The sequence below is a fragment of the Durio zibethinus genome, chromosome 5 (genome assembly GCF_047325235.1).
Source record: "Durio zibethinus cultivar Kanyao isolate XHJ-2024 chromosome 5, ASM4732523v1, whole genome shotgun sequence".
NCBI classification, from domain to species: Eukaryota; Viridiplantae; Streptophyta; class Magnoliopsida; order Malvales; family Malvaceae; genus Durio; species Durio zibethinus.
In genome coordinates this window covers 3,547,533-3,574,659 of record NC_143166.1, presented here as the reverse complement: position 1 = coordinate 3,574,659, position 27,127 = coordinate 3,547,533, and the positions used below count along the sequence as shown (strand labels likewise).

At 29.7% G+C, this 27,127-nt stretch overlaps 3 protein-coding genes across 5 annotated transcripts; 2 read left to right on the top strand and 1 right to left on the bottom strand.

Annotated features, from left to right (window-relative positions):
- Positions 1-1,824: 1,824 nt before the first annotated feature.
- On the top strand, positions 1,825-2,926 carry LOC111282670 (MLP-like protein 31). The gene is made up of 2 exons (XM_022870866.2): positions 1,825-2,095; positions 2,405-2,926. Exons 1-2 carry the CDS (start codon positions 1,909-1,911, stop codon positions 2,680-2,682), a joined length of 465 nt encoding a protein of 154 aa, XP_022726601.2. The 5' UTR covers positions 1,825-1,908; the 3' UTR covers positions 2,683-2,926.
- Positions 2,927-11,000: 8,074 nt separating this feature from the next.
- Positions 11,001-13,802, bottom strand: LOC111281499 (protein C2-DOMAIN ABA-RELATED 7-like). Of its 3 annotated transcripts, none has more exons than XM_089760626.1 (5): positions 13,550-13,802; positions 13,163-13,288; positions 12,186-12,281; positions 11,636-11,939; positions 11,001-11,381 (listed from the first exon to the last, which is right to left on the bottom strand). In XM_089760626.1, the coding sequence occupies exons 1-5, from the start codon at positions 13,550-13,552 to the stop codon at positions 11,326-11,328; spliced, it is 585 nt and encodes a 194-aa protein (XP_089616752.1). In that variant the 5' UTR covers positions 13,553-13,802; the 3' UTR covers positions 11,001-11,325. The 3 variants fall into 3 exon arrangements, with proteins under 3 accessions (XP_089616752.1, XP_089616754.1, XP_089616753.1); XM_089760628.1 differs by having other exon boundaries at positions 13,163-13,267; XM_089760627.1 differs by lacking the exon at positions 13,550-13,802 and having other exon boundaries at positions 13,163-13,527.
- Positions 13,803-19,381: 5,579 nt separating this feature from the next.
- LOC111282547 (uncharacterized protein At4g22758-like) lies at positions 19,382-21,031 on the top strand. The gene is made up of 2 exons (XM_022870663.2): positions 19,382-20,417; positions 20,623-21,031. The coding sequence occupies exons 1-2, from the start codon at positions 20,186-20,188 to the stop codon at positions 20,802-20,804; spliced, it is 414 nt and encodes a 137-aa protein (XP_022726398.2). The 5' UTR covers positions 19,382-20,185; the 3' UTR covers positions 20,805-21,031.
- Positions 21,032-27,127: the final 6,096 nt, after the last annotated feature.

The window sequence follows — 27,127 nt, the reverse complement described above, 5'->3', positions numbered from 1 at the left end:
TTGAGAAACTAACCTATTAAACTCATTCAGGTGATTGTAAATACTTGTATCTTCTTTAATTTTCAAAAAATATAGATCCATCTTCAAACATAATATGTTAGTCAACAACTTCAAAGCATAAATATCATCAAGCTTATCCTATAAATTTTTTGGAGTACTCTCAGTTAAAATACTACTAGTTCTAATTTAATAGTACTAGCAGCTTTCTTCTAAATTATATTTCTATTACTGTCAGACATTTTATCAAGCTTACTACTCTCTAATACCTCATTCAATCCTTGTTGTACTAACAAATTTTGAATCATATTTTACCATAACATAAAATTACTCTTACCATCAAATAAAGTAATCTCAAACTTGGGTGTAAGCATACTAGACCTATCTTTTTTAGACATTTTGAAATACTTACTTCATGATCTCTCAGTCCTGCCTTTTCTTTTCAAACATCTTAAACCTTGAACCTCGTTTTAATACCACTTATTGAGAAATCAACATACATACGCAACACCGACATACATAAATAATAGAGCAAGCCCAAAATAAGAATAAGAACACACAAATATATTTGTTGTGTTTTTATTCTTGTTTTGTTTCAACCCAAAATGACCTACTTTAAACCTAATCTATAACAAATAAATCATTACAACTGTGAGATTTTTAGAATGAGAAAAGTTACAAAAAACTCTTTAATCAAAACTTAATCCAAAACCCAATAATATCATTTTAATAATCTACTCACTTAGCTATTCTTTTAGTGTCTAACTATCTGAGAATACCAAATAAAATCAAAGTATCTTATTTATAAGGGTGAAACCTTTTATAACTTTATTAAATTTTTGATATGTGATATAAGATAAACTCTCAACTCTTATAACTTTACTTAACTTTTAACATAAAATTAAAAGATTCAAGATAAATCCTAACAAAAACCTTATAAAAGTGATCAAGTAAATGATCTCTAAAGCCTCTACGATAGGTGACAATACGTGAAGCAACTTTCTCCTATTTCATATATAATATTATATATATATATATATATATCATTGTGCCTATCAAAAATTTAATTTTAGAGCTTCCAATGCTTGGTGTTATTTTGGAGACATTAATAATGAAATATTTAATATTAGAAATGAAAATTATTATCTTTTTATTTTTATTTTATAAAAAAACTTTTACATATGCACCAATCAGTCAAACACTAACAAATATTTCTATTTTTCAGGAAAAACATAATTTAACTCACATTTTGTTAATCAGTTAACTTTTTTATTTTGATTTTTATTTAAAAATTACAAAGTAATTTTGCTAATTTAATATAAAAATAAAATTTACTATTATATAATAAATTAATAAATAAATTTTAATTATTTATTAATAAAATTATTATTTAATATAAAAATAATTTAATAACTTTTTAAATAATTTATTAATTTTTTTAATATTAAATAATTTAAATTTTATATTACATCTAATTTTTAATTTAATATTTTTAATTATTTTTTTAATTATAATTTACCTCAACATCATCATTAATTTTATATTTAAATATATATCTTATCATTCATTTTAATGTTATCATTATAATAATTAATTTTACTTCTATTATTTTAATCGTACAGTTAGTTCAAAGAGACCTTATACTATACGAATGTGGGTGCGCATTATTACGATATTTTTTTCTGATGGGTGGCTGATGTGATGTGTAGTCTATTTTCATTTTATTAATAAACTTCTTTTTACTCTCAATTTCGAATGCCCCTTACGTATGATTGCTTCCCTGACATAGACACCAGCCTATAAAAGGGCACCAGCCAATGCAAATGTAAAACGCATTGTGTTAAAACCTAAACCACTTGCTCTTTGAAAGCTAATTCATGATATAATCAAGAGATATCTTGGTGCGAAACAATGGCTCTGACTGGTAGGCTTGAGATTGATGTAGAGATCAAGGCTCCTCCCGATAAGTTTCATGATATGTTCTGCAACAGACCGCACCATTCTCAACATGCTTGCAATGACAAGATAAAAGGATGTGATTTACATGACGGTGATTGGGGGACTGTCGGTTCCGTTATCTTCTGGAGTTATGTTCGTGGTAACATTACAAACCAAGAAAATCTTTCACGCTTTTTGCTTGATATCTTTTTCTTTTATCATTATATCTAATTATCTGCATTTCTTTTTCTTTTTGTGAACAATATTAGAGTATACCAATCATAATAAAATTTCAATTGAAACAAAGCCAGTTCTTTTACTTATTGGTCTTTTCAGACGCTTGGACGTTTTGTTTTCTGAAGGATCGAGCCAGTAACTTTTGTTACGTTATGTTTATGTGTTCAGGATATTCGAAATCGATTTTTTTTTTGAATTAATGAAAATTTTTGTTTGTTTGGATAATATATAGATGGAAAGGCTAAGACCTTAAAAGAAGTAGTGGAAGCAATAGACTCTGAGAAAAATTCCATCACCTTCAGAGTGCTTGAAGGAGATGTGATGAAGGATTTCAAGAGCTATGTAATAACAATTCAAGCTTCACCCAAGAGCGGGGGTGAGGGAAGTATAGTGCACTGGACGATGGAATATGAAAAGCAGCACGAAGGCATTGCTCATCCTGAGGATGCGCTCCAATTCGCAGTCGAAATCTCCAAAGACATCGACAGTCACCTCACCCAAGGGAATTAATAATCGATTATGAAATCCCATCTCTAGTCGTGTGCTACTACTACAACAAGCAGTATTAATCTAAAGAATAAAATTGCAGCTTGCCTTTGTGTTATAACTTGAAGAATATTTGTTTGTTTGGATCGATATGCTGTCAAGAGTGGAGCTTTCTGTGTTTGTTGGTTTTATGTTTTAATTGAATGTATCTTGTGGTTCTATCTGCTTGATATAAATATAAATAAAATAAATGTGTATGGTTTCCTAATTTCTTTGTACTTTTTGTGCTGTTGTTGTTTTTCAGGGAGATAGTATATTTAGATGTGAGATTCAGCGCTCGTCCGTGTGAAAGAGAGCCGGTAACCATTTAAGTCGGTTTCGATAAATTTTCACCTTCTTTTTTGGACAACGAAAAATAGCAGCAACTTAGATTGGAATAGAGATCCTTGTGGGAACCCAAAACCAACAAAATAAAACAAATTGTGCAAAATAGCATCCACAGTGGACTGAATTCATAAAAACTGCCCTATGTCCCTAAGATCAACAAACCTGCTTTTACATTGGTAAAATTTAATGAAATTAAAGCACACTAACATAATTTAATATTAATTCATAATATAAGGACACGTTTATAGTGAATGATTTAAGTTTTTTTTTAAAAGTATTTACTTATAATATATATAAAAAAATTTAATAAATTTATTGATTTTATTGATAAAAAAAGTATTTAAAAGAAAATTTTAAAAGTGTTGAAAAGAGTTTTCTCAAAATTTTTTATTTTCCCATTTTTAAAAATTTTCATGAATATCCTAATCCGAATCATGGATATGCTCATGCACATTTAAACGCAAAGTTCTATTATATATAATATTAATATAGTTTATATTAATAGTGACACATCTTTTTTTTTAATGTCTTATGTCCAATTAACTAAAACATCAACCAGATCTAAAAATGAGTAAATTAATATAACATGACATCTCAACTAATTTCCTAATGGGGGACATGACGTCTTAATTAATATGCTAAGATCATTGTTATCTAAACTAACTATTATACCCCAACCACCCCTCTAATAATTTTCCAATCTAATCAACAATTCAATCAAAGTTTTGCATAATTTTCTCCAAATGTTGAAATAATTTCCCCGACCGATTACGACTAATCAAGAGCCATCAATTTCTTTACTTGACTTATTTGGTTATATATATATATATATATTAGACTTATTTGGTAATAAAAATGAAAATTTTGTTAATTAAAATTTACAATCACTTTCTTGTTTTATAATTTAATTATTATATTAATAAATTTTTATTTTCATCTTTTTCACTAAACAACACCAAAAAAATTACTACAGATGAATATAAGAAATTTTGAATAAAAAAAAGGTAAATGCAGTACAAAATATTGACTATATGCAAGGCATTGGAATTCTCGGTCGATCTTCTTATAGTTGCAAAATTTTTTTAAATACAATTTGTACTTTCATCAAATTGTAAAAGTTTACTTATTTTTTCTTTTAAAATAGTCGTTATTTTTCTTGAAAAATAATTGTTTTTATAATTCTTGAAAAAGGAAAAAATGATGAAAATTTTATTTTAATGACTTGTATATTACAATGAGACTTAAAATCTATTTATACAAAGGTAAAACATTATAAAATAAAAAAAACAATTAATAAAAATAATGATTAAATCGATTCCTATAATCAACTAAATCAATATCTAATATTTTTTAAATTAATATCAAATCAATTTAAAATGTTCCTAGAATATTATAAGAATATTATTGACACCCATCGCAAACTAAAGATGGTAGTATAGAAGCTAACTTGAGTTTGAAAACTTAGACAAGAAATTGACCAGGTAAATGTGATTCGGTAAAGATATTTATTTTTTGACTAGCATTGGTAATAGGAACAAGTTGAAGAGTTTGAGTAAGCAAATGGTAACAAATGAAGTGACAGTCAATTTCAATATATTTAGTATGCTCATGTGATACTTTGATTATCACAAAATATAGGAGTATTGAAGGGATGAAAAACATCCATACCCTGAAGTAGCCATCGTAACCATAAAAGTTCTGATGTGACATCTACAAGAGTTTTATACTCTACTTCAGTACTAGAGTGAGATACCACTGTTTATTTTTTACTTTATCAAGAAAAAAACAATAGCCTATGATAGAACGACAATCAGTAGGATCTTTTACACAATCAACATCATAATAACAATGCAAGTCCAAAGAGGAACTAGAGAAAAAATGGAAACCATAAAACATAGTACCCTTGACATATCATAGGATTCGAAAAATTATAGCAAAATGAGTAAATCGAGGAGCAAACAAAAATTGACTAACCAAATGAATAGCATAGGCAATGTCTGGATGAATAACTATCAAGTAAATGAGACTACCCATCAGAGTTTGATACAAAAAAAGGGTCTAAAAGTGGTGTACCATCAAAAGGAAAAAGTTTAAAATTCTATTCAAGTAGTGATGATGTAATTTTTCTATCAGTTAAACCTGTTCGAGCAATAAGATCGAAAGCATACTTTGTTTGAGACAAATATAAATCAGTAGAATCACTGGTGACTCCAAGGCCTAAAAAATAACTCAAAGGATCTTTCATCTCAAACTTAATATGAAGATAAGTCTTCAAATCTTGAATACCATTGGCATCATTACCCGTAATGATCATGTCATCTACATAAAGTAAGAGAAAAATAGTACCATTTTCAGTAGTTCAAGTAAAAAAGGTAGAATCATGATTACTAGATATAAAATTAAGTTGTGCAATAGTGGTACTCAACTTTGAAAACCAAGCTCTAAAGCTTGCTTAAGACCATATAGAACACATCGAAGAAAATAGACCATGTTAAAAGTTATAGATGAACCAGGAGGTGGGTTCATATAGACTTTATTGGTAAGATCACCATTTAAAAAAATATTTTTAATATCCATTTGAAAGGTTGGTCATTTTCTAGTTGCACCAATAGCTAATAGTGAACAAATAGATATGAGACATGCAACTAGGGCAAAAGTCTCTTCAAAATCAATGTCATATTTTTGTATAAATTCTTAAGTAATAAGATGAGCTTTGTAATATTTCATTGACCTATCAAATCTAGTTTTGATCTTGTAGACCTACTTACAATCAATCATTGACTTATCAAAAGGTCGTTCAACAATATCTCAAGTATGAGTTTTCTCAAGAGCCTAAAGTTCTTTTGCCATTACTTGTGCCACATAGGATTAGAGATAATTTTTGAAAGTTGTGGGGTTCTTGTAACGTGGCTATATAATAATAGTAAAAATCATGAAGTTAAGTGTTAGATTCCCTTACTTGGGTGGAACGATGAATTGAAGACGGTATGTATGAGGAAGGGACAACTATATTAATAAGAGTCTTAATCAAATCAGACATAGTAGTAATAAAAGAAGATGGATCACTGTATGAGTCAAAAGTATCTAGAATAATCTCTTCATTGGAAGAAAAATCAAAAAATGAATCTGTAAAAATACACGGAGAAGAATATGGTGAATGTAATGAGGATACATTTGAGATGCAAAGATGTTTAAACACTGGATCATAACACCATACCTTTTGTGTTTTATACCATAACCTAAAGAATAACACAATCTAGCTCTAAGTTCAAGTTTAATCCTTTTTGTGAGTAAAAAGTAAAACAAAGCAAGTACATCCAAAAATTTTGAGAGAATAATAATTAGGTACCTTATTGTATAAATACTCATAAGAAGATCATGTGCCTAATATTGGTGTGAAAATACAATTAATAGTGTAAACAACAATGAGAATAGTTTTACCCCAAAAATGTTTAGGAAGGGAAGAGAAAATGAGAAGGGCACGAATTGTGTCAAGAATATGATGATATTTTCTTTTTGTTCAACCATTTTTTTATAAAGTATATGGGCAAGACCCATGTGAAAAAGTCCCATCATTCTTTAACAAGTTACGAAACTCAATTTTTATATATTCAACAGCATTTTTAGACCTAAAAATTTTTATTTTTCTAAAAAATTAAGTTTGTATCATGTTATTGAATTCACAAAAATGGATAAAAGTTCAGTTCTTTGTTTGAATAAATATATCTAAGTATAATGATAGAAATCATCAATAAATATAACAAAGTAATGTGAACCTCCTAAGGTTGATATGGAAGCTAGACCCTAAATATCAGAATAGATTAAATCAAAAGGAGCAGATGAGATAGAATCACTTTTATTAAAAGGTAAAACACTTTGCTTTTCAAGTTGACAAGATAAACAATCAAAAATATTATGAGAAACATTACCTAAGACACCAATGGAAGCAAGTGACTTTATTTGAGAAATAGATGCATGTCTTAGCCTATAATGCCATAAATTTAAAGAAATTGAAGAGTTGATTATAGTAACAGTAAGCAAATATTGTGGATTTTCAAAGTTTCAAGCGTAAAGAGTATTCCAACCTTACACTCTATCCTAACTTTTTGACCTGTTTGAGGATCCTACATAATAAAACCATATCTTGTGAAAAATCCAAATCAAAACCAAGGTTACAAAGTTGGAAATAGAAAGCAAATGTAAGGTAAGATTAGGAATAAGGTAAGTGTTAAATATACATAGTTTTAAGGTTTCAATTTACCAATGTGGCTAGCTTTTAAAACAGATCTATTTGTTATTTTAATAATTAGACCATTAGGTATAGGTATCTTGCTTTTGAACAAATAAAGGTCAGCAGTCATATGATTTTCACGGGCAATATCAAACAATGAAATATTACCTAATATGGCAGCAGACATGGCAAGAACATGAAATCGAGATAATACTTGATTGAATAAAAGTTTGAAGATCAGTGGTGGAGATTGTAATGGCCTCAGAAGAAGACTCAATTATTTAGTTCAGTGGTTGTTACTGCAGCAATCTTGTTAGTGCGAGGATCATAAATTAGACTATCGTTATAATGATATTTAGCTTTACATTTTTTAACGGGATTATTAGTCCTCCCATATTGTGAACAAGACTTGTGAAAAGTAAAACTAGTATTTTTTTTAGGAGCAATAACAACAATAGTATCAATACTATGAGTTCAACTCATATCCAATCAAGTTTCTTCAGATATCAATTCTATAAAAGCATTATACATAATTGGTAAAGAATGTTGGTGCACAAGTAAAGACCTAGTATTTTCAAATTCATTTTAAAATGCCATTAGAAATTGAATAACACGAATTTGATTTCGATAACTAATAAAATTACCAACATTGCTTTCATCTTTGAATTTTGGCTTAAAATTTTCAAGCATGTCCCATAAATGTTGCATTTTAGAATGAAAATAATCAAACGATTGACCTAGTTCTTGACGAAGATGAGATAAAATTATCAAAATATGATATTGATGAGCAAGGGTAGTAAAGTTGTACTATGTGACAAGAAAATCTCAAGCATATTTAGCAAGTTCAAATCATCCAAAATGTACATTGATAAAAGAAATAGTAGCATTGGTGAACCATGTCAAAATTCAATGATTCTTACTTTCCCATTACTCTAACCAATTTACAAATTTATCACCAGATTCTTCTTCTTTTCTTTTTGGTACTTTGCATTCTCCGATAACAATAAGCCATAATTTCATTCCCTTTATATAACTAGGCATAGCCGTAACCCACTTATTGTAGTTATTTTTATCAAGGATAATGGAAATTGGTTGTATATTTTCTTGTTGAATACTTGCCATTAAGCTCTTGAAAAAAAATGAAGATTTGGAAAGTTATGAGTATTGATATTAAAGATAAATTTTGAAAAAGGGAAGAGAAACCCAAAAAATTGAAATGTGAAAGTAAAAAATGAAGTTTAGAAAGAAGAATAAACAAAGGATGAAAATAAGTAAATATTGATTATTCCAAGGTGATTCACCTTCGGAATGAATTATGAAATCACTCTGATACCATAAAAAAGGAAAAAATGATGAAAACTTTATTATAATGACATATATTATAATGAAGCTTGGAGCTTATTTATACAGAGGTAAAATGTTACAAAATAAAACATACAGTCAATAGAAATAATAACTAAATCAATTATTATAATCAACTAAATCAATATCTAATATTCTCTAAATTAATAATGTTATAAAATAAAAAAATACAATCAATGGAAATAATGACTAAATCAATTCTTATAATCAACTAAATCAATATATAATATTCTCTAAATTAATATCAAATCAATCAAAATATTACCAAAATATTACTAAAATATCATTGACAATTTTGAAAATGAATCAATTCTAATTTATTAAGGTGATTGTGACCTATTAATGTTATTATTATCCTTTTATTTTCTAATTCCATTGTTGAGAATTACACCCTCAAAATATTCTTGTAACATATGCTAGTTGGGTTTTTTTCAATAAAATTACATGTACAATAAAAATGTGCTAATTATAACTAAACAAAATTTAAAATACAGAAGTCAATAATAAAAATACTAAATAAATTAATGAATATCAAACTAACTAAAATTCATAATAAAAATTTTAAATATTTATATTTAATGTATTAATAATATATAAATTCTATATACTATTAATATATAATAAATTTACATTTCACTGTTAAGCAAATTTAAAAGTTTTAAAGCTCTCCTTAATAAACAGATATTAATTTTAATTGTTTGGCTCCAAAAAAATTCTATTTTCTTATGCAACTTAAGGAATCACAGCTATAAAACCCTAAATGTGTCCAGGTAAACTGGATGGAAATGATATTCTATTAATTCTCAAATTCCCTAGCACATGAATTATAGTTGTTTATTGTAGTCACTGTAGTCTTGTGGGTGAATGTATGCATAATCAATTGGCTGCATTATTTCCTTAGTGACCCACAATTCGGTTGCCCGAAAATCAAGCCAATGTTTATATTTTTCCTGTATTTTTCATGGAAACCTAATTTTCTATATGCTTATATCTGAAAAAAAATTAACTTTGACAATTAAGGTAAGTCACAATTGCAATTAGAAATAAGGAGAATGATAGTTTGACTTTGATTTGAAAATGTAAACCCTCAAAATTTCACCACTGTGAACCATGTCATTCGTAATCGCCAATCGAGGTCTCTAACCACCACAGTTCGGCTTTCATTAACCACAATAACAGCCCAAACCCTTACACCTCTGTCGAGTTCTCTCCAACAAAGACTATAAAAAAAATAGAGAAATATGAAAAAAACATTATTAACTAAATATTATAAATTTGACTCAATATTTTTTAATTAAAATTAATAAATATTTATTAAGACGGATTTTAAAACGTTTAAATTTGTTTATAAGGTGTTAACTTACTATTCATTAACAATGTATAGAATGTCCCTAAATTTATACTACCAAACAAGGCCCATGTCAAATACGAAGCAAGCAGCACTTACCTGCAAATACGGCTACATTCAAAGATGCTCCTAATAATCGAGGGTCTTTGCCAAGTGATACTGTAACATCTTCCACTGGATGTCCTCGTTCTTGTTCCAATGCCTTGATGAACCACTCTCTAAACTCTCGGCAATTGTCCACGGCCGGAGGGTAAGGTTAAGGTCCACGGTTCGACGCTTTTCACCTTCCATTGCAACCTCTCGAACGTCGGACCCGTTTTGGAGTCTCCTGATATTGTCTATCTCTTCGTCAACGACCACTTCATTATACTTCACAGTAGTGCTAGAAGATTTAATGCATAAAACTTGGTCGTGATGAAAATGAAAATCTAAGAGCCTTTTGGAATGCAATTTTTGCTGGTGATGATGAGAAACCTGCTTTTCGAGCATTTCCTCGCAAGGGTACTGAGGATGTTGAAGTCGAAGCAATGAATTCCTGTTCAGGTTGGCGCTCTTGGTTTGTTTGGAAAATCCTGGAAAGATGAATTTTGGACCGAGGAAGCTGGGAAAGATAAGATTAACCCAATAAACTATAACCCTACAATAGAATGCAGTAGCTATCCAGGGACAAAAAAAAATCTGTAAACAAAAACTTCCAAATGGCTCGACTTTTTTTTTCCTTGTTTTATTTTGTTGAAAGCGTTACTACTTTATGATCTTGTTTTGCATGATGTGCAATTGATATTTCTCTTGATCATCGCACATGCTGGCATTTGGCACAATTTCGACCACCATCGATATAAGCTCGCTCTTGGTACGGGCAAATGCTACAACTACCATCAACACATGCTGATCATTAGTGCAACCATATTTCTCGACCTCCATCTGCACATGTTGACTATTACCCGCAAGAAAGCAACAGTACAATAGCAGGGTGCTACGCAAATGAATTAATATTGTAGAAAAGAATCAAAGATGTGCAAAGACTAAATATCTGGCAAAATATATTCCTTTATTTACATATAAGAAATTTTCACAAATATATTGCAACCCATCATGTGAAGGGTTGCTCTTTAAGATTACATTCAAGTTCAATTACTGTGTAAAATATATAAAGCATCTACAACTCTTTGGTGATAGTTTAAAATTTTCAACTGTCTATCTATTAGAATTTGAATGAAAGAGAATGTAGAATGGAGGATGCAGGCCGGTATCATACTTTCCAAGTGACCATCGGGTTAGCAGTGACGTCAAGCAAAATCAATTGCTGCAAATCCAATCTCTTCAACTCATCTAGAAATCAATGGTGTCTCTCAGCCAGGTTCCAAGGTTTACTCGTCCATGGTGCTTCCTTGACTAGGTAGAACAAATTACAAACAGGGAAGTCAGTTCAGGTCATACTGCAAATGCTTGCAGATCAACATGCCGCATCTATCTTGGTAATAGAAATTACAAAGTAACTCCAGCTGGTTAACTGACTTATAGTTCATCATTAAATAGGAGTTGAAACAAGATTACAGTTCGGTTTCTGTTTATACACATTTCCAGCACAGAACACGTGAGACCTATACGTAAAATTACAAAGTAAAGAGAATATAATTGAGCCATACCTTCACATTCCAAACCCTTACATCCAGGAGCTTCGATCCACTCCATTTGGATTAACACTTCCCCACACTCAACATTTCTCAGTTTGAGATGCATGTCTTGGGTGATCTTGCCATTATTCCAAACAATGCTGCTCTCATCTGCAAGGCAATTTGTCCTGCCTGGCTGTATTCTTTTGAGTGCACAGCCATTAGGGAGATTACGCAAGCTCTTCCCCAACTTCAACGCTGCTATATATGGTTTAATGTCGATCTCTGCATCGCCCATTTGATCATCTAAAGTAAACATGTCTTTGTCATACACTGCCTGCAAAAAAAAAAGAAACAAAGCAAATTGAATGGAATTAGGAGAAAGTCCACTATATATTATTTCTGCTTCAAACTATCCTCCCGACTGAATCTTTGGCATTCCAAAAGGCACCACCAGAAATTATCCATGATTATGATTTATGTTCCTCTAGGCAGACTCTAGTACTAAATAAAATTCAGCATTCGGCCTTTACCATTCATAACAAACTGAAAATATATGCAATAAATATTGGATATTACTTACTAAATTGATTGGAACATTAGGATCTTTGATTGAAAGAATCAGTCCATCATTCCACTCGGGATTGCAGTTTTTTTTCACCACATGCGTCTTCAATTTCTGCAGAAATTTATGCTACATAATGTTAGAGAAATCGACACATTAACAACCACAGAACTTCAATTTATGAATTTGGTATAGTTGACATCAATGGTCAAAATTCAGCTGTCTAGAAATGCACATGAAAATTCTCATGCCAATCAAGTTATATTTACACCTAAACGAAGTTTGTAAACCTAGAGACATGTTTCAAACCACTCCATGGTCCTGAAGACAAATGTCATAAACGTATATACTAGGTTCTTTAAGTCCATTCCAGAGGATCCACTCGATCGGAGATTGGACTCCTACAAGTTCCTCATGGATATATTCTTGAATCTTATCATGCTGTACTGAATCAAACCATAATTGGGAACAAAGAAACATATTAAAAAAAAGTACTGAAGGAAATCAACCCATTGTGCTAAAGTGAACCCATACAAGAGGCAAACTATTTGAGTAATTTCCAATCAACTGGCAAAACTAAAAAGAAAGGAAAAGTTAACAGGTTTTAAACTTGAATCTACAATTAAATCTGCAATTAAAGGAATTGTAGATTCTGTTCATGGCAAAGTCCTTATCTTTGCAGAATTTTGTTTCCAAAAAAAGCACAAAATTTCAGTTCCTTTCTTTAATCCCTGAACCTAAGTTATTTTCATGGAGCAAAAATATAGCTGAAAATCATTAAACCCTGTGAGAGACATCCTCGGCTATCTCTATATTAACTTTCTTCAACAGGATGATACTTAGCAAGAATTTCATTTCAAATTAAACCAAATAACTAAACATAATTTCCCAGGCAGACCAGTGGAAAGAAAAGAATTCAGCATCAATCATCATGAAACAAAGTTAGGTTAAAAAAGAGAGGCAGAGAGATTAAAAAAATGTAGGTAATAAGTGACCTGTTGACCCATGGTGATGACAACATAAGGATCACTGCTAACGGTATCACGAACAGCAAGATTGATGCCTCTTCGGACAATGATTCTGAGAAGTCCCAAGGTATCCTCCATTGCAAAAAAACAAAGCTATTTGAACCAAACAAAACAAATTGAAAAATAAAAGCTTTCTTTAACTTCGTCACTTAATGAGATTAAAATAATGCCAGAAACTAGAATTTAGAAAGAATCATGTAATAATATAAATTTGACATGCAAATGCTTTGTCCGTAACCCCAGCTGAGGAATGAGGAATGTTTTCCACAATCTTTAGACTGGACCTCAAATCTAAATGCAACGTGTCTTGGCTCAGACAATTTAAATACATGAAGAGGGACAAGACAGAAATACCATAAAGCAAAGTCAAGAGCATCAAAATTTCAAAAGGATAGGTGGTTCACCGCTGCCTTCGGTCTCCCCTTGTTTTGTTTTAAAGATTGTGTGATCATCATCAGAAGTTATCCCCACTTCCTCTCAACAATGTGATAGATACTAGGGGGGAAATGGGAGTAAATTACAAACAAACCAATGGAGCAGTTTCATTTTACTTATAACAGCATAATTTGTTTTTTCAGTTCTCTTAACTTAGTTCTGAAATAAAAAAATTATGGTCTGATGTTTGAATATATATATATATATATATATATATATATATATATATATATGCTCAAGATGTTTAGCATCTGTTTCGAGTGATCACACATGTTGCCTCTGCTTCGGCGTGAAGAATTGAATACCAAAAAATGACAGATGAAAGCTTGACTCCCCTATGCATTGTTTGCAAGCTGTCTCCATTGTGAAGACAATAGGTTACTTAAAATCTTCAGCAAAGGAAAGAGATGAGACTCCCTAGGTTGAAGATATAATTGAAACCACATCTTACTTGTGACAACATGACGTGGAAGTACGTTTTAATGTAATGGAAGGGTGAAATTGATAAGCCAGTCACCTTCGCACTTCTGGTTTTTGTAAGTTTCTGTAGTGGAATTACCACAAACAAGAATAAGGAATAATTCTTTTTGGTATTCTGATCAGCCATCAGTGCAATATTTGAAGATCTTTCACGGGATGGCAACACATTTTCGTTTTCCAGGCAATGCCCATTGCCCAATTATCGCTGCGTTTTAGACTATAATACGTAAGATAATATCACAAACTGCTTTTAAATTATAATTAAATATTTAATATGATATTTTAATTTTAAAAAATTTTAATATAATATCTAAATTATAAATTTATTAATTAATATAATACTTAAAAAAATTTATCCATCATATATTATTATTTAAAATTAATTACATTGAATTGAATACTATATTAATTAATAAATTATAATTCAAATATTCTATTAACGTTTTTAAAAATTAAACATATATTTAATATTTTATTATAATTTAAAAATCATTCATAATATTAAACTTAATATAAATATTAGTTTATGATGTCGACACGTTTACATATAGCTAGTAGACCAACCATACAAACAAACAAACATTATATTTTATTTGTATAAAAAATTGTTAGGAAATTAACACGCAAATATAGTACTAAGATGCAAATACAGTAAGTTCAAATAAAAAATAAGAATACATAAATATTTTTGTTTTAACTTAACTCAAAATGACATACTTCAAACCTAATCTACTAACAAATAAATTTTTATAACTGTAAAACTTTTAGAATGAAAAAGTCTCTAAAAATTTCTTACTCAAAACTTAACCAAAAACTTAATTATACTCTTTTAATAGCCTATTCACCTAGCTATTCTCTTGGTATCTAACTATCTAAGATTACCAAACTAAAGCCAAAACATCTTATTTATAAGGGTGAAATCCCTTATGTCTTTATTAAACTCCCGATGTGAGATACAAGACAAACTTAAAACTCTTATAACTTTTGATGTGGGATTATGAAATTCAAGACAAATCTCAACAAATCCTTCATTGACTTAAATCTTTAAACACTTTAACAGTATCTGCAAAGTTAACACACTTATCTTTTTTCTTTTCTTTAATCATGGGGATCTCAGCAACTGAGCCTCCATCAAACATGTACAAGTGATTTTTGACCCCATTCCCTTATAGAATCACATTACCATTCTTATACACTTTCAATGAATCATTACTACTATAATATGCGTACCCGTAAGAAGCTAACTCACCCAAAGCAATTAAATTGTAACTATAACTCAGCACATATCTTATATGTCAAAGTGTCCTAACAATACCATTATGAGATATAAGATGAACACTTTTAATGCCTTGAATCTGCACATTTTCATTGTTAGCAACCACAGTATCCCCATACTTTTCATTCTCATCTAACTCCACAAGGTAACTCTTATCATTGCAAACATAAACTATGGCAGTTGAATCTAAAACTCTAACTTTTATCACATTTCAAAATCTGAGTCTCATCCACACAAGTCGTCAAAACGACATCATCATCATCAGGCACAACATCAACAGTATCACTCTTTTTTTCATCCAATTTTTTCTCATCATTCACCATTTTGAAAGCAGCCATATCTCTTATCAACTTCTTGCAGGGTACTTAGATATATCTTTTTTCATCATAATAATAACATTCTATGTCATTGTAATCTGTATCTCTTGACTAGAATCTCCTCTTGATCCATCAATCCTCTTTTGAGTTCTCCCTCGATCAAAACCTTCTACAGCTAGTGCATTCCCCTTAGGTGATGAGTTTTGTACTCCCATAAACCTTTCATTCTCATGCAACAAGGCAGTCACATCATTCAACTTTAAAGTAGATCTACCCACCAATAAAGTTTGAACTAAATACTTATAAAACTTGGGCAAAGATGACAGTAAAATTAAAGCCTTCTCTTTATCTTTTAATTCATCAACAAAAATAACCAACAATTGATAAATCAATCTATTAAACTCATTCAGGTGATTATAAAACTCGTATATTCTTTTATCTTCAGAGAATATAGATTCATCTTCAAATATAATCTATTAGTTAATGACTTCGACACATAAATACCCTCAAGCTTATCCCACAAACTCTTCAGAATACTCTTAGTCAACACACTATATTTTACCTCAGAGGCTAGTGCCAATCTAATAGTACTAACAACTTTCTTCTGAATTCTATTTCAATTATCGTCAGATATTTTTTCAGGCTTACTACTTTTTAATGGCTGATCTAACTCTTGTTATACTAACAGATCTTAAATTTTACTTTGTCATAACACAAAATTATACTTTTCATCAAATAACGAAATCTTAAACTTAAGCGTAGATATACTAGACATACCTTCTTCAGATATATTGAAATACTACTTCATGATCTCTTAGGCCCACGAATCTTAAATCTTAAACCTCGCTATGATACCACTTGTTAGGCAAAAAGCATTAAATCCAATCACTTCAGTGGAAGTGAAATCAAATAATCAATCAAACATATAAGAGATAACAATTTAACGTGATTCGGTCTAGCTGACTTACATTTACGAATGAGAAATAAGATTCACTAGTTGTAAAAAATTACAAACATACATCAAGATGTATCAACCACTTAATAATCAATACCCATAGACCCTCTCAATATCCTCTAGTCCTATGAAGTTTTTTCAACTTAAACAAACACATATTCATATGCACATTTTCAACACAACTAAACGCATATCCATATGCACATTTTCAACACAACTAAACACATACTCATATGCACTCACACATCACATCTATATGGACCCTCTTAGTTTCCTTTAGTCCACTCACAAATAAACATACACACCTATAAAACATAAAGCTTCAGTACTCATATGGAGTATTTATCCTATAAAATCTTAAAACTCTCTTATATATTTTTCTTATGCCTAACTCTATAGAGATTTTACTTATTTATAACTATAAAAGCTTACCTATTAAAAATCTTTTTTCTCTTAAAATTTTTCTCCTACAAGTCAAATTTACCTATTAAAAATTTATTTTCTCTTAGAATTTTTCTCTTGCAAGTCAAACTTACCTATTAAAAATCTTATTTCTCTTATAATTATTCTTTTGTAAGTTTTCTTATTCATCAAGCAATATCCGGTCAATCCCAAATAAATCTATTATGGGATTTGAGTCATTATTCCTAACAATCTTCACCTTGACTTAAATTCTATCAAATCATTTATCTTCATGTTAGACATGCTAAGCTTCACTTACAATGAAAGTCTCACAATCATTTTCTCTTGTGTATTTTCATGCTTCACGTAAATCGATCCTCAATCCTTAAAATTTGAACTTAAAATCTTCTCTTAATTGAACTCCTTTAGGTTTGCTCCTTCCCATGTCTCAAACCATTAGCTTTTTTCACATATCGAACTTTCAACTCTGATACCATTTGTTAGGAAATTAAAATACACACATAACACTCACACACAAAATAGCAAGCTCAAATCAAGAATAAAAACACATAAATATATTTGTTTCAGCCTAACTCAAAATGATCTACTCAAACCTAATCCACTAACAAATAAATCTTTATAATTGTGAGACCTTTAGAATGAGAAAAGTCTCAAAAAATTTTTTACTCAAAACTTAACCCAAAACTTAATTACACATTTTTAGTAGCCTACTCATCTAGCTATTCTCTTGGTGTCTAACTATCTAAAACTACTAATCTAAAGCCAAAACATCTTATTTATAATGGTGAAATTCTTTATACTTTTATTAAACTTCTAATATATGATATAAGATAAACTCAAAACTCTTATAACTTTCGATGTGAAATTATAAGATTCAAGATAAATCTCAACAAAAATAAACATCAATTTGAAAGGGCTAATTAAATAATTAAGGTCAGCGTTTTTTTTTTTTTTTTTAAATTTCGAGGAAAAGAAGATTTCAATCAATTCTTTGAATAAAAAATATGTGATTAATTCAAATACTCAAAAGAATTCATTTATTTCTTTCCTTTTTTTAATAATGGATAAGTGAAGGCTACGGAATAAATAAGATTGTTTATACCCTTTGTACATTTTTATTGTTCTAACTAATTTGACTTTCACAGAATTTAATTAAAAATATGATTTTGGTGTCTTTTGTAAAATTTTAATTTCTTTTATAAAATAAAGTTTTAAAACCAAAAAATAAAAAAAAAAGTTATAACTATTGTGAAATATAAAAAAGTAAGAGTATTAAATATTTAAACAAAAAAGCATAATTTTGGTAGATCCAAAAAAATAAAAAAGAAAATAGGAAAAAAAATTATCCTTTCGGATCCTGGTAGAATAATAGAAATAAAGTATTTAAAATTGATAGATTAATAAGAAAAAATAGGCAAGTAATTGAGAAAATTACAAGATTTTATAAATTTGATTCTAATGTTGATTAATTAGCTTTCCTTCTGCTAATCCAATTTCCATAAATGAATGGCTTTGATATGTTGGAAATAAATGCAACTGCAAAGCACATATCTTCCTTTGTTTATGTACCTTTTGATCTTTTGCATTTGGTCACATTCCCTAATTCCCTGGAAAAGGGTATTGGGTGAGATAATTGGAATACTTAACGTTTTAAGGATTCATGAAGTACATTTTAAGGTCAATGATATTGTTTTTAATTTTAAGGAAACGAAGATCTCACTCAATTTTCTTTTGTGTTTAAATGGTATGTATATTGATTAAATTTTTAAAAATTATAAATTAAAAAAAATTTAAATGCGTAATACTTTTCTAAGATGAATTAAATAAATAAAAAATTAATTGAAAAAAAATAAAAAACTAAAAGTTAAAGGTAAATTGAAAAAAAATTTGCTATAAAAGTGGTTTAAAAATTGAGATTTTAATTTACAAACTTGAAAATGAAGGATTCTATTTTCTAAAAGAAAATGAAAATGGACTGAGATCAATAAAATGTGTAAACCAATGAAGTTTTGATTTAATAATAAAGAGAAAGATTTAAAATTTTAATGTTTTAGATTCAAGTTTTATTGTGTGTAAATTTAATTGTTTAATTAAATTATATTTTATTAATTATTTATTTAATGATAAAATAATTAATTATATAAAATTATTAATATAATATTTGATTATAAATATAATTTCAAAGTAAAATATAATTTATAATATTGTTGTTATTGTTGTTGTAGATGGTCACTTGGTCTTAATAACAGAAAATTTGAGAAGAAAAATTAAAATAAACCGGCCCGGTTTAAAAAAATTGTAAAAGTGAAAAAGACCTGAAAGGCAAAACGGGGGTCTTTTTCCCAGAGGGAGAGAGATGGGGAGATTTTGGGCCATTGGTGGTTGTCTGGGTGAAACGTCATTGGGGGTATTCGATTCTGAGGGAAGGTCGGCGTGAATTCCCAGCCCCCTAATCCTTTATCAACACGGAAACAACAACTTTTATATAAACTGGAAAACTAACAAACGAAGCAAAAAACAATAATAATCGACTTTAGTTGCACACAGTAAACCTTTTTGTTTTTGTTGTTTTAAAATCACAGCCGACCCCCTAATATCTCTCTTAACCAGAAACCCCATCCCTTTCCTTACCTCTCTCCTTTTTCTCATTTAAATACCTTCATAAACGCTCAAGCGCCCCTCGCCCTTCTTCTAACAGCAAAAATTCCTCTCTTTTTGTCGAAAACTGCGATACCCAGAACTTTTTTGTTCTTTTTGGATTCAAAACTTTGATCTTTTAGTGTTATTGTGAATGGTGGAAACAATTCGGAGTTGTAGTAATTTGATGCTCTCCCTTTACAAATCAAGGGCGAGCACTATCCTCCCTGTTTCTGCACCCTCTTCTTTCGCCTTTGGCTCTTGCAAAGAAGGCTGGTACTACCGCTGCCTCGGCCTTGACCCGTGAACAAGCCCAGAAATCTTTATAGCCTCCGCCAATAACCCAGATTTCGTTCTTTTGTTAAAATCCAAAAAACAAAATAAACCCGTTGTTATCTCGGTTTTTGGTGAAATATTCATTTCTTTTTGTTGGTTTGATTTTTTGGGATTTTGATAAAGTTGAAAGAATGCTTCTTTACAAGCAGAAGAAACACCAGGGTCCCAAGGGCAACAGGCTCTTGATTAGCATCAACGTTTTGGGAAGTGCAGGGCCGATCCGTTTTGTTGTTAACGAGGAACAGCATGTTGCTGATGTCATTGATACTGCTTTGAAATCCTATGCTCGTGAAGGTCGGCTCCCTGTTCTCGGATCTGATCTTAATGATTTCCTCCTTTATTGCCCCAGTGCTGGATCAGATGGTAAGTTTATTGAAATCCTCTGGAATCATTGCCCATGTCAGTTTCCACTTCAATCTTAAGAATAAAATTTTCCAAGGATTTATTTATTAGGATTTTTGTCATAAAATTCGAAGCTTTGTCCTTCAAAATACGGAACAAATTTTTTTTTGTTTGGGAAAATGTGTTTGGTTATTTATGATTTTGGTGTTTGGTATTTTTATTGCAGCACTGAGTCTATGGGAGACAATTGGATCACAAGGGGCTCGGAATTTCATGTTGTGCAAGAAGCCAAGGTCTGAGAAAATGGAAGATGACGGAAGGTCGAATGAAGCAACTACTAGGAAGGGAACTGGGAATTGGAAGGCATGGATTAATAAATCCCTCAATCTCAAAATTTCTTCCCATTAATTAAATAATTCTCAATCCTTGATGATATTTATTTCTTGTGTTAAATTTACTTTTGAAATAAGGACTTAAATTAGGCCATCATGGATGGCCATGGTAGAATGTTGGTTATGTTTTCACCCTATTTCTCATTCAAGTGAGAAAGACCTGGAATGTTTTCCAGGAATGAATTGAAGCTGTTATTCCGTCTTTTCGCTTTGCAATAAAAATGAACATTGTTGGTGCCTTAATTTCCAAATTTTTGTTTGAAAGGTGCTCGTTCTGTTGTTGATTGGTTGTGATGGATGATCATATTTATGTCGATAGGCCCGGAATCTTGTTGTGGAACTCTATTGGGTTTAGCCGTTTAGCTTGCGTCCATTGTTTGAAAAGTTCTTATGAATTGCCCATAACCTTGGTGTTGTAAATGGAAAAGTTTGGTTTGAATTGTCAATAACATCGGTGTTGTCATTAGCTAGTATCTTGCACGCTCTTTTGCTGGATTTTGATTTGCCAGTTGGATATAGCTACTTGGCTAGAAATATAGGACATAGAGGATGGATGGCCTGAATCATTCAAATTATTATAATTTAAGAATTTTATTTCAATCTGATCAACATCGCACTTAGGAATAGAATCTAGTTAGGCCATGCTCATTTCTGAACTCTGACCAAAATCAAACCAACGTTGGAATTGTTTGTCTTGAGATTAATAAAATTTTGACTATTGTTTCAAACTTCAAAGACTACTGTTGTTGTGCACAACGGGGGCCAAATTCTTATCAATCTTGAAACAAATAGTTAAATAAAGTTAGATATAGTCTAATCAGCAGGTTTAGTGTCCACTTTCTCTGTTTAATTCAAATTTTGTCTCATGTCATTAGTTGAAAGATTCAAGTTGATTTGTAAACAGATTCATCTTTGTGATTGTGTGAGTTGACCTTCATGTTATTTGGTAGACTTTCAGTTCAACATTTGATATATGAGTTTACCAATATTGACGTTATTGTGGAAAGCTGCCCATCATTTTAATTGAAAATACTTGCAACAGGTAAACATATTTTTCATAATTGAAATGGGAATGCAATGTTGCTTTCCTGATTATACAGCTTGAAAAGTTTGGGCCGGCTTCTGCCTAAAATGCATGGCTCTAAATCAGATGACGACTTGCTGCTTAACTTATCGTGATATACAACTCGTTCCATTATCAACAGACGATTATTCAATGGAAGGTAGTAGACAGCTTGCTTATTATATGGATCCTAGATGAGATTTTGATTTTTGGCATATCCAGCTTGCTTATTATATGGATCCTAGATGAGATTTTGATTTTTGGCATATCCGCTTGAAAGCTTGACCCAGCCTGCAATTGTTTTGTTCCCATCTTCTGGTCCTTACTAGAGATCGATATCTTCTGTGCTGAAGTTTTTTTACAGCTCCAAATTTTCTTCTCTTTTTCCCTCTTTTAACGGTTTTATCACATGGTACACAGTACGTGCGGCTAGCACGGCCTTTCTTCTCTATTCTTTCCTTTTCATTCTTGTCGTTTTCAGCAAAATTTGCAGCAGCGAAGGGACCATGGGCGGTGAGCGATTTGAAGGTGCTATACAAAAATATCTTGTCCTAGATTTTCTTAGTTAATGTGGAAGATATGGGGTGTCTTTCTTGCATTTTTTAAAAGCAAAAAATGAGCTTTTCCATTTTCAGCATGATGCTGACGCATCTAAAACTGCATGCCGTATTCAAATTGAATTTTCTTTATTTTATCTAAGTTCTTTGAAAACATTTTTCTTTTGGTTAAGCAAAGTCATTGTACTTTTTGTTTAGAAAAATAAAAATTTTAATAAATCAAATATATATATAATTTTTTAAAAAAATTAAAAATTTTGATATATTTATTTAATAAATATTTTTAATAAAAATATTAATAATTTTTACTATTAAATAAATATCAATCAAATTTAAATTATAAATAATTTTTTTACATATCATTGTTTTTTATATTAAAATTTATTAATTTATCGATTTAAATTTTTTTATTAAAATTTGTATTTATTTATTTTTAATAACAAATTTTATAAATTACACTTATAAAACTTCATGAAAATTTGATTCCATTGCACCTCCATACTTCAATGACAAATTGGATGTTGATTTTACAATTAGACCAAAGCCATTATTCGTTTCTATGAAATCAAATTATTCCATTTAATCCAATTCCAGTATGACAATGCATCGCGCTTTGAGGTTCAGACCATGAGGTCTGTTAAGACTAGTCGCTGACGAACCGAATTAAGGTGTGGGAGCTCCCATGTGAGGCCAAATCATCGAGACAGACTGCAATCCGCAGTTGGTCCCTGTCCTCAAAGTCCTTTTACCTTAAATTATTAAATTCTTGAGGTGAAATTACGAACTTTGCCATTAAAAACGATTACATAAAATTTTATTTTAAAAATCAAAATTTATAAATTAATATAATTTAATGAAAAAATTAATAATAAATAAAAATAATTATTAAAAATAAAGTTTATAATTAAAATCTGATTAGTCCTTATTTAATTTATTTAATTTTGAAATTTTAGTCAAAATTGTTAATAAAATATGTATTCAAAATTATTAAAATTTTTCAAAATTTTATAGTAACTAAAATTTTTAATCTATAAATTTAAAATTTTAAGTTTAATTTTAATTTTTATACAAATATTTTTAATAAAAAACTTCATAAAATTTCATTTAAAAAACTCCATTTACATATTTATTTATAAGTAGGGTTGACAGCTCAACCTACCTTCAATAAGTTTCAACTTGATCCAACATTTTAATATCATTTTTTTAAATTAAATTTTAAATCGGATCAAATTGGATAATAGTAAAAAAAATTAAGGTCAAGTCTTAGATAAATCTGATTTGATATATATAAAAAATTATTTTTTAATTAATTATTTAATTATATATATTTATTTAATTTTATATTTATATTAAAAATAATATTTTATTAATTTTAAATTAAATATAATTTATATAATATTGAATCAAATTGAATTGACATGTGAAAAAAAAAATCCTTGAATCGGGTCCAATTTGAGCCAAACAAAAATCTGCTCTCACTCAATCCATTGCCATCACTAATCCTAAGCAGGTTTTTTTTTGTTTTTGGTAATATCTGACTTAGCCCTCTCCCAGAAAACCTAAATAGATAGAGGCTTACCGATAACATATCTAAAAGCCACCCTTTTGTTTGTGAAAGAATCTCTCGAGCCTGAAAAAGTTAGGCCACTACTTGGGCTTAAAGCCCACCAAACACAGATTTAGATTATATGTACAATGCACAGGCCACTCTAATGCAGAGGACAGAATAGATTTTCTTTTTATCTTGAATACTCTTGCATAAATTTTGTTAAGATACAAGTGTCTCATCACGAAATCACAATTTTTTTTGTGGATTTTAATTCTTACTAAATTTTGGCACATCCAAAAAAAATTTTGTGCTTTGAAAAAGAGAAGCAAGTTAGGGTAATTTTTTTAAATGCTTTGAATAAAAATTTTATTTTTTTAGAATTAATAAGACACAAATTAATACCTTGAACTTTAATTTGTTATTATAACTTTAATTTGGGTTTTAAGTTACTTTTAAATTGAACTAGTATTCGGTTAACTCGCATCATTAATTTAATAAGAAATTTTAATTAAGAATAGAATAAATTTATTTTTATTTTATTTTGGGTGTTTCCTAGAGATTTTAATCTATGGGTACATAACATTTTAACCTTTATTCTTCTAACTCTTAAATAACTAATGACCAAATGAAACATCTGATCAAATGCATATTATTTTATTATTTATTTATCATATATATTATTTATTAAATTAATAATAAAATTATACTTTTAACTATTAATATTATCCTTTTATTGAATCGAGTAAACATACAAGTTGCATAAGAATTGTAAGTTGACTTGGCTTTTCGTAATGTTCTAGTAAACATACAAGAACCTTGGACCACATCACTCCATAGAAAAAAAATTTTGTATAGAATAATATCAATGAACCATTTTCTGTCTTGGAGCAAAAGGAAAAAGAAAGTTGCATGCCCACCCTTTTCTTCTTTTCGAATTTTCTTCTAATGGATGACATGAAGAGAGGGAAAAAAGTGAGTGTAAAGCAAGGGTTGGAATGGGATATGATGTGATCCCCAAAACATGAGTCAAGAAGAAGTGGGGGTCAGCTCAGAAACCCCAATTTCCTCATGCAAGTTGGCAGCTTGGATCAAATAAAGAATTTCATGCCTTTGCTGTACATTAATATTATAATAATACACCAAAATATTATTATTATTCCTCATAATTCCCTAAAGACATAAGAGATGGTGGCTTTTCTTTTTTCATAATACTAATTTAATGCCAAGTCTAGGGTTAACAAATCCTGAGCAATCAAGCTCTCTTGTTAGTTTTTGCAAACATTTTGATATATATGTATCTGCCCTATAAAATGGGGCATGGGCCTTGGAGGATATGGCATCTCTTTGCCTTGCCTTCAATAAGTTTTGGAGCACCATATGCCCATATTTCATAATGTCAAACATATAATAATAGGGTAGATTCATTTTTCTAATCATTTATTCACCAAATAAAGTGGAGGAAGAAAAGGAAACAGAGACAGACAAACACTCACACATAAGTATTTGAATTTAATATTATTGTTTAAATATTAAATAAGAATGGAAATTGATTAAAAATATCAAAGATTTTATCCGAAAAAAGTAGATTACTGGTATTCTACAGGTTTGGAAAAGGCAATCTGTTTACAACTGTGATATTAAAAATCTTGCACAAGAGTGAGGACTATGAGAATAAATTCAATCCATTTCATTGTCATGAACTTGCTTTGCATCCACCAAAGTAATTCCTTGAGAACAAGTGGCTAAAACCCATGAAAGATGGTGACTTATTCTTTCAGGATCCAACAAAGTAGTGGGAACAGATCCCCCATTTAGATGTTGACACAATTACATATTGACTTGGCAAAACAAAGGAGCATTGGAATTTACTTGGCCATTCCCATTATGGAGAATCAGGCTTGGTTAATATTAGTTCAATTATCCCTGACCGTTACATGGTGGAGGGAATAAGATTTCTAGATATAATTTAAATATAACACATCAAATTCTTTCTTTCTACCATTTTCATGAGTTTCAAGTTCAAGACAACAAAATTTTCTCTTCTCTTACAAGCAACTTGTATAAGTTGAACCATAAGATCTGGAGTCCAAGACAAAACCCTAATCTTCTCATGTTGGCAACTCAATCATTCAATTATTAGATTAATAAAAAAAATCAGAATAATGGTAACTAACAAGTTGATAAACTATTATGTAGAGTTTGTTAAATATATGAATGCATTAGCTAGCCATCCTCCAATGGGTCATGAAAACATTAAGTGTCCATTTAAAATAGGTAATGAGATTAAAAATATTTGTAACGGCAAAATTAAATATTATGATATTAAAATTGAAATCAATAATAAAATTGTATTTTTGAATGAAAAACACCACATTCAAAAGCCAAGGTAGTTAGGAACGAAAAAAATAGTACAAAACATATGCAGGTGTTTTTTTTTTTTCAATGGAGAAAGGAAAAAGAGACGTAAAATAAAGAGATAATCAGTGAAGAGATGAACACGAGAAAGTGAGAACCTTTTCAAAAAAGTTAACATCCATAATTAATCAACAAATGATTGATTTAATCAGTTAAAATTATTTTTTTTAACGAAAAAAATTTTAGATTTAAATTTTATCAATAATTATTTGTTAAAATTATCTTAAATATATAATTTATAATTATTTATTTTAAATTATCAAATATGATAAATCTTGACATAATTTAAAAAATTAAAAAATTTATCTACCTCGAATATTTAAAATAAAAAAAAAACCACCTGTAATTAAGAACAAGACATAAGTGAGCCCTTTTTTAACTTTCTTATGATTATGCTTTCTAGACACAAAGGGGAAGGGATTCTGTAATAGTGTGTATCTGGTACTGTGAATAGTTTCAACATTGAAAAATATTTATTAATTAATCAGTAATAATAATAACAGCGCAGACTTCAATAGCTCTGCTAATGTTTTCATCGTTGTTGCCAATGTTTTTATTCGAAGTGCAAAAGCAGTATCACAGACTTAGTAAATTTTCGGGTTTGCGCAGCAGCCAGCAAGCTGGGATGTCGACAGTGAAATATTGGATTAGTGAAGAAACTGTTGGGTTTTCTACCAGGCTTCTGCATTTTTTTCACTCTGATTTTTTTTTCTCTAGAATCATAGCATGTCAATATCAATTCTCCAAAAAAGAGA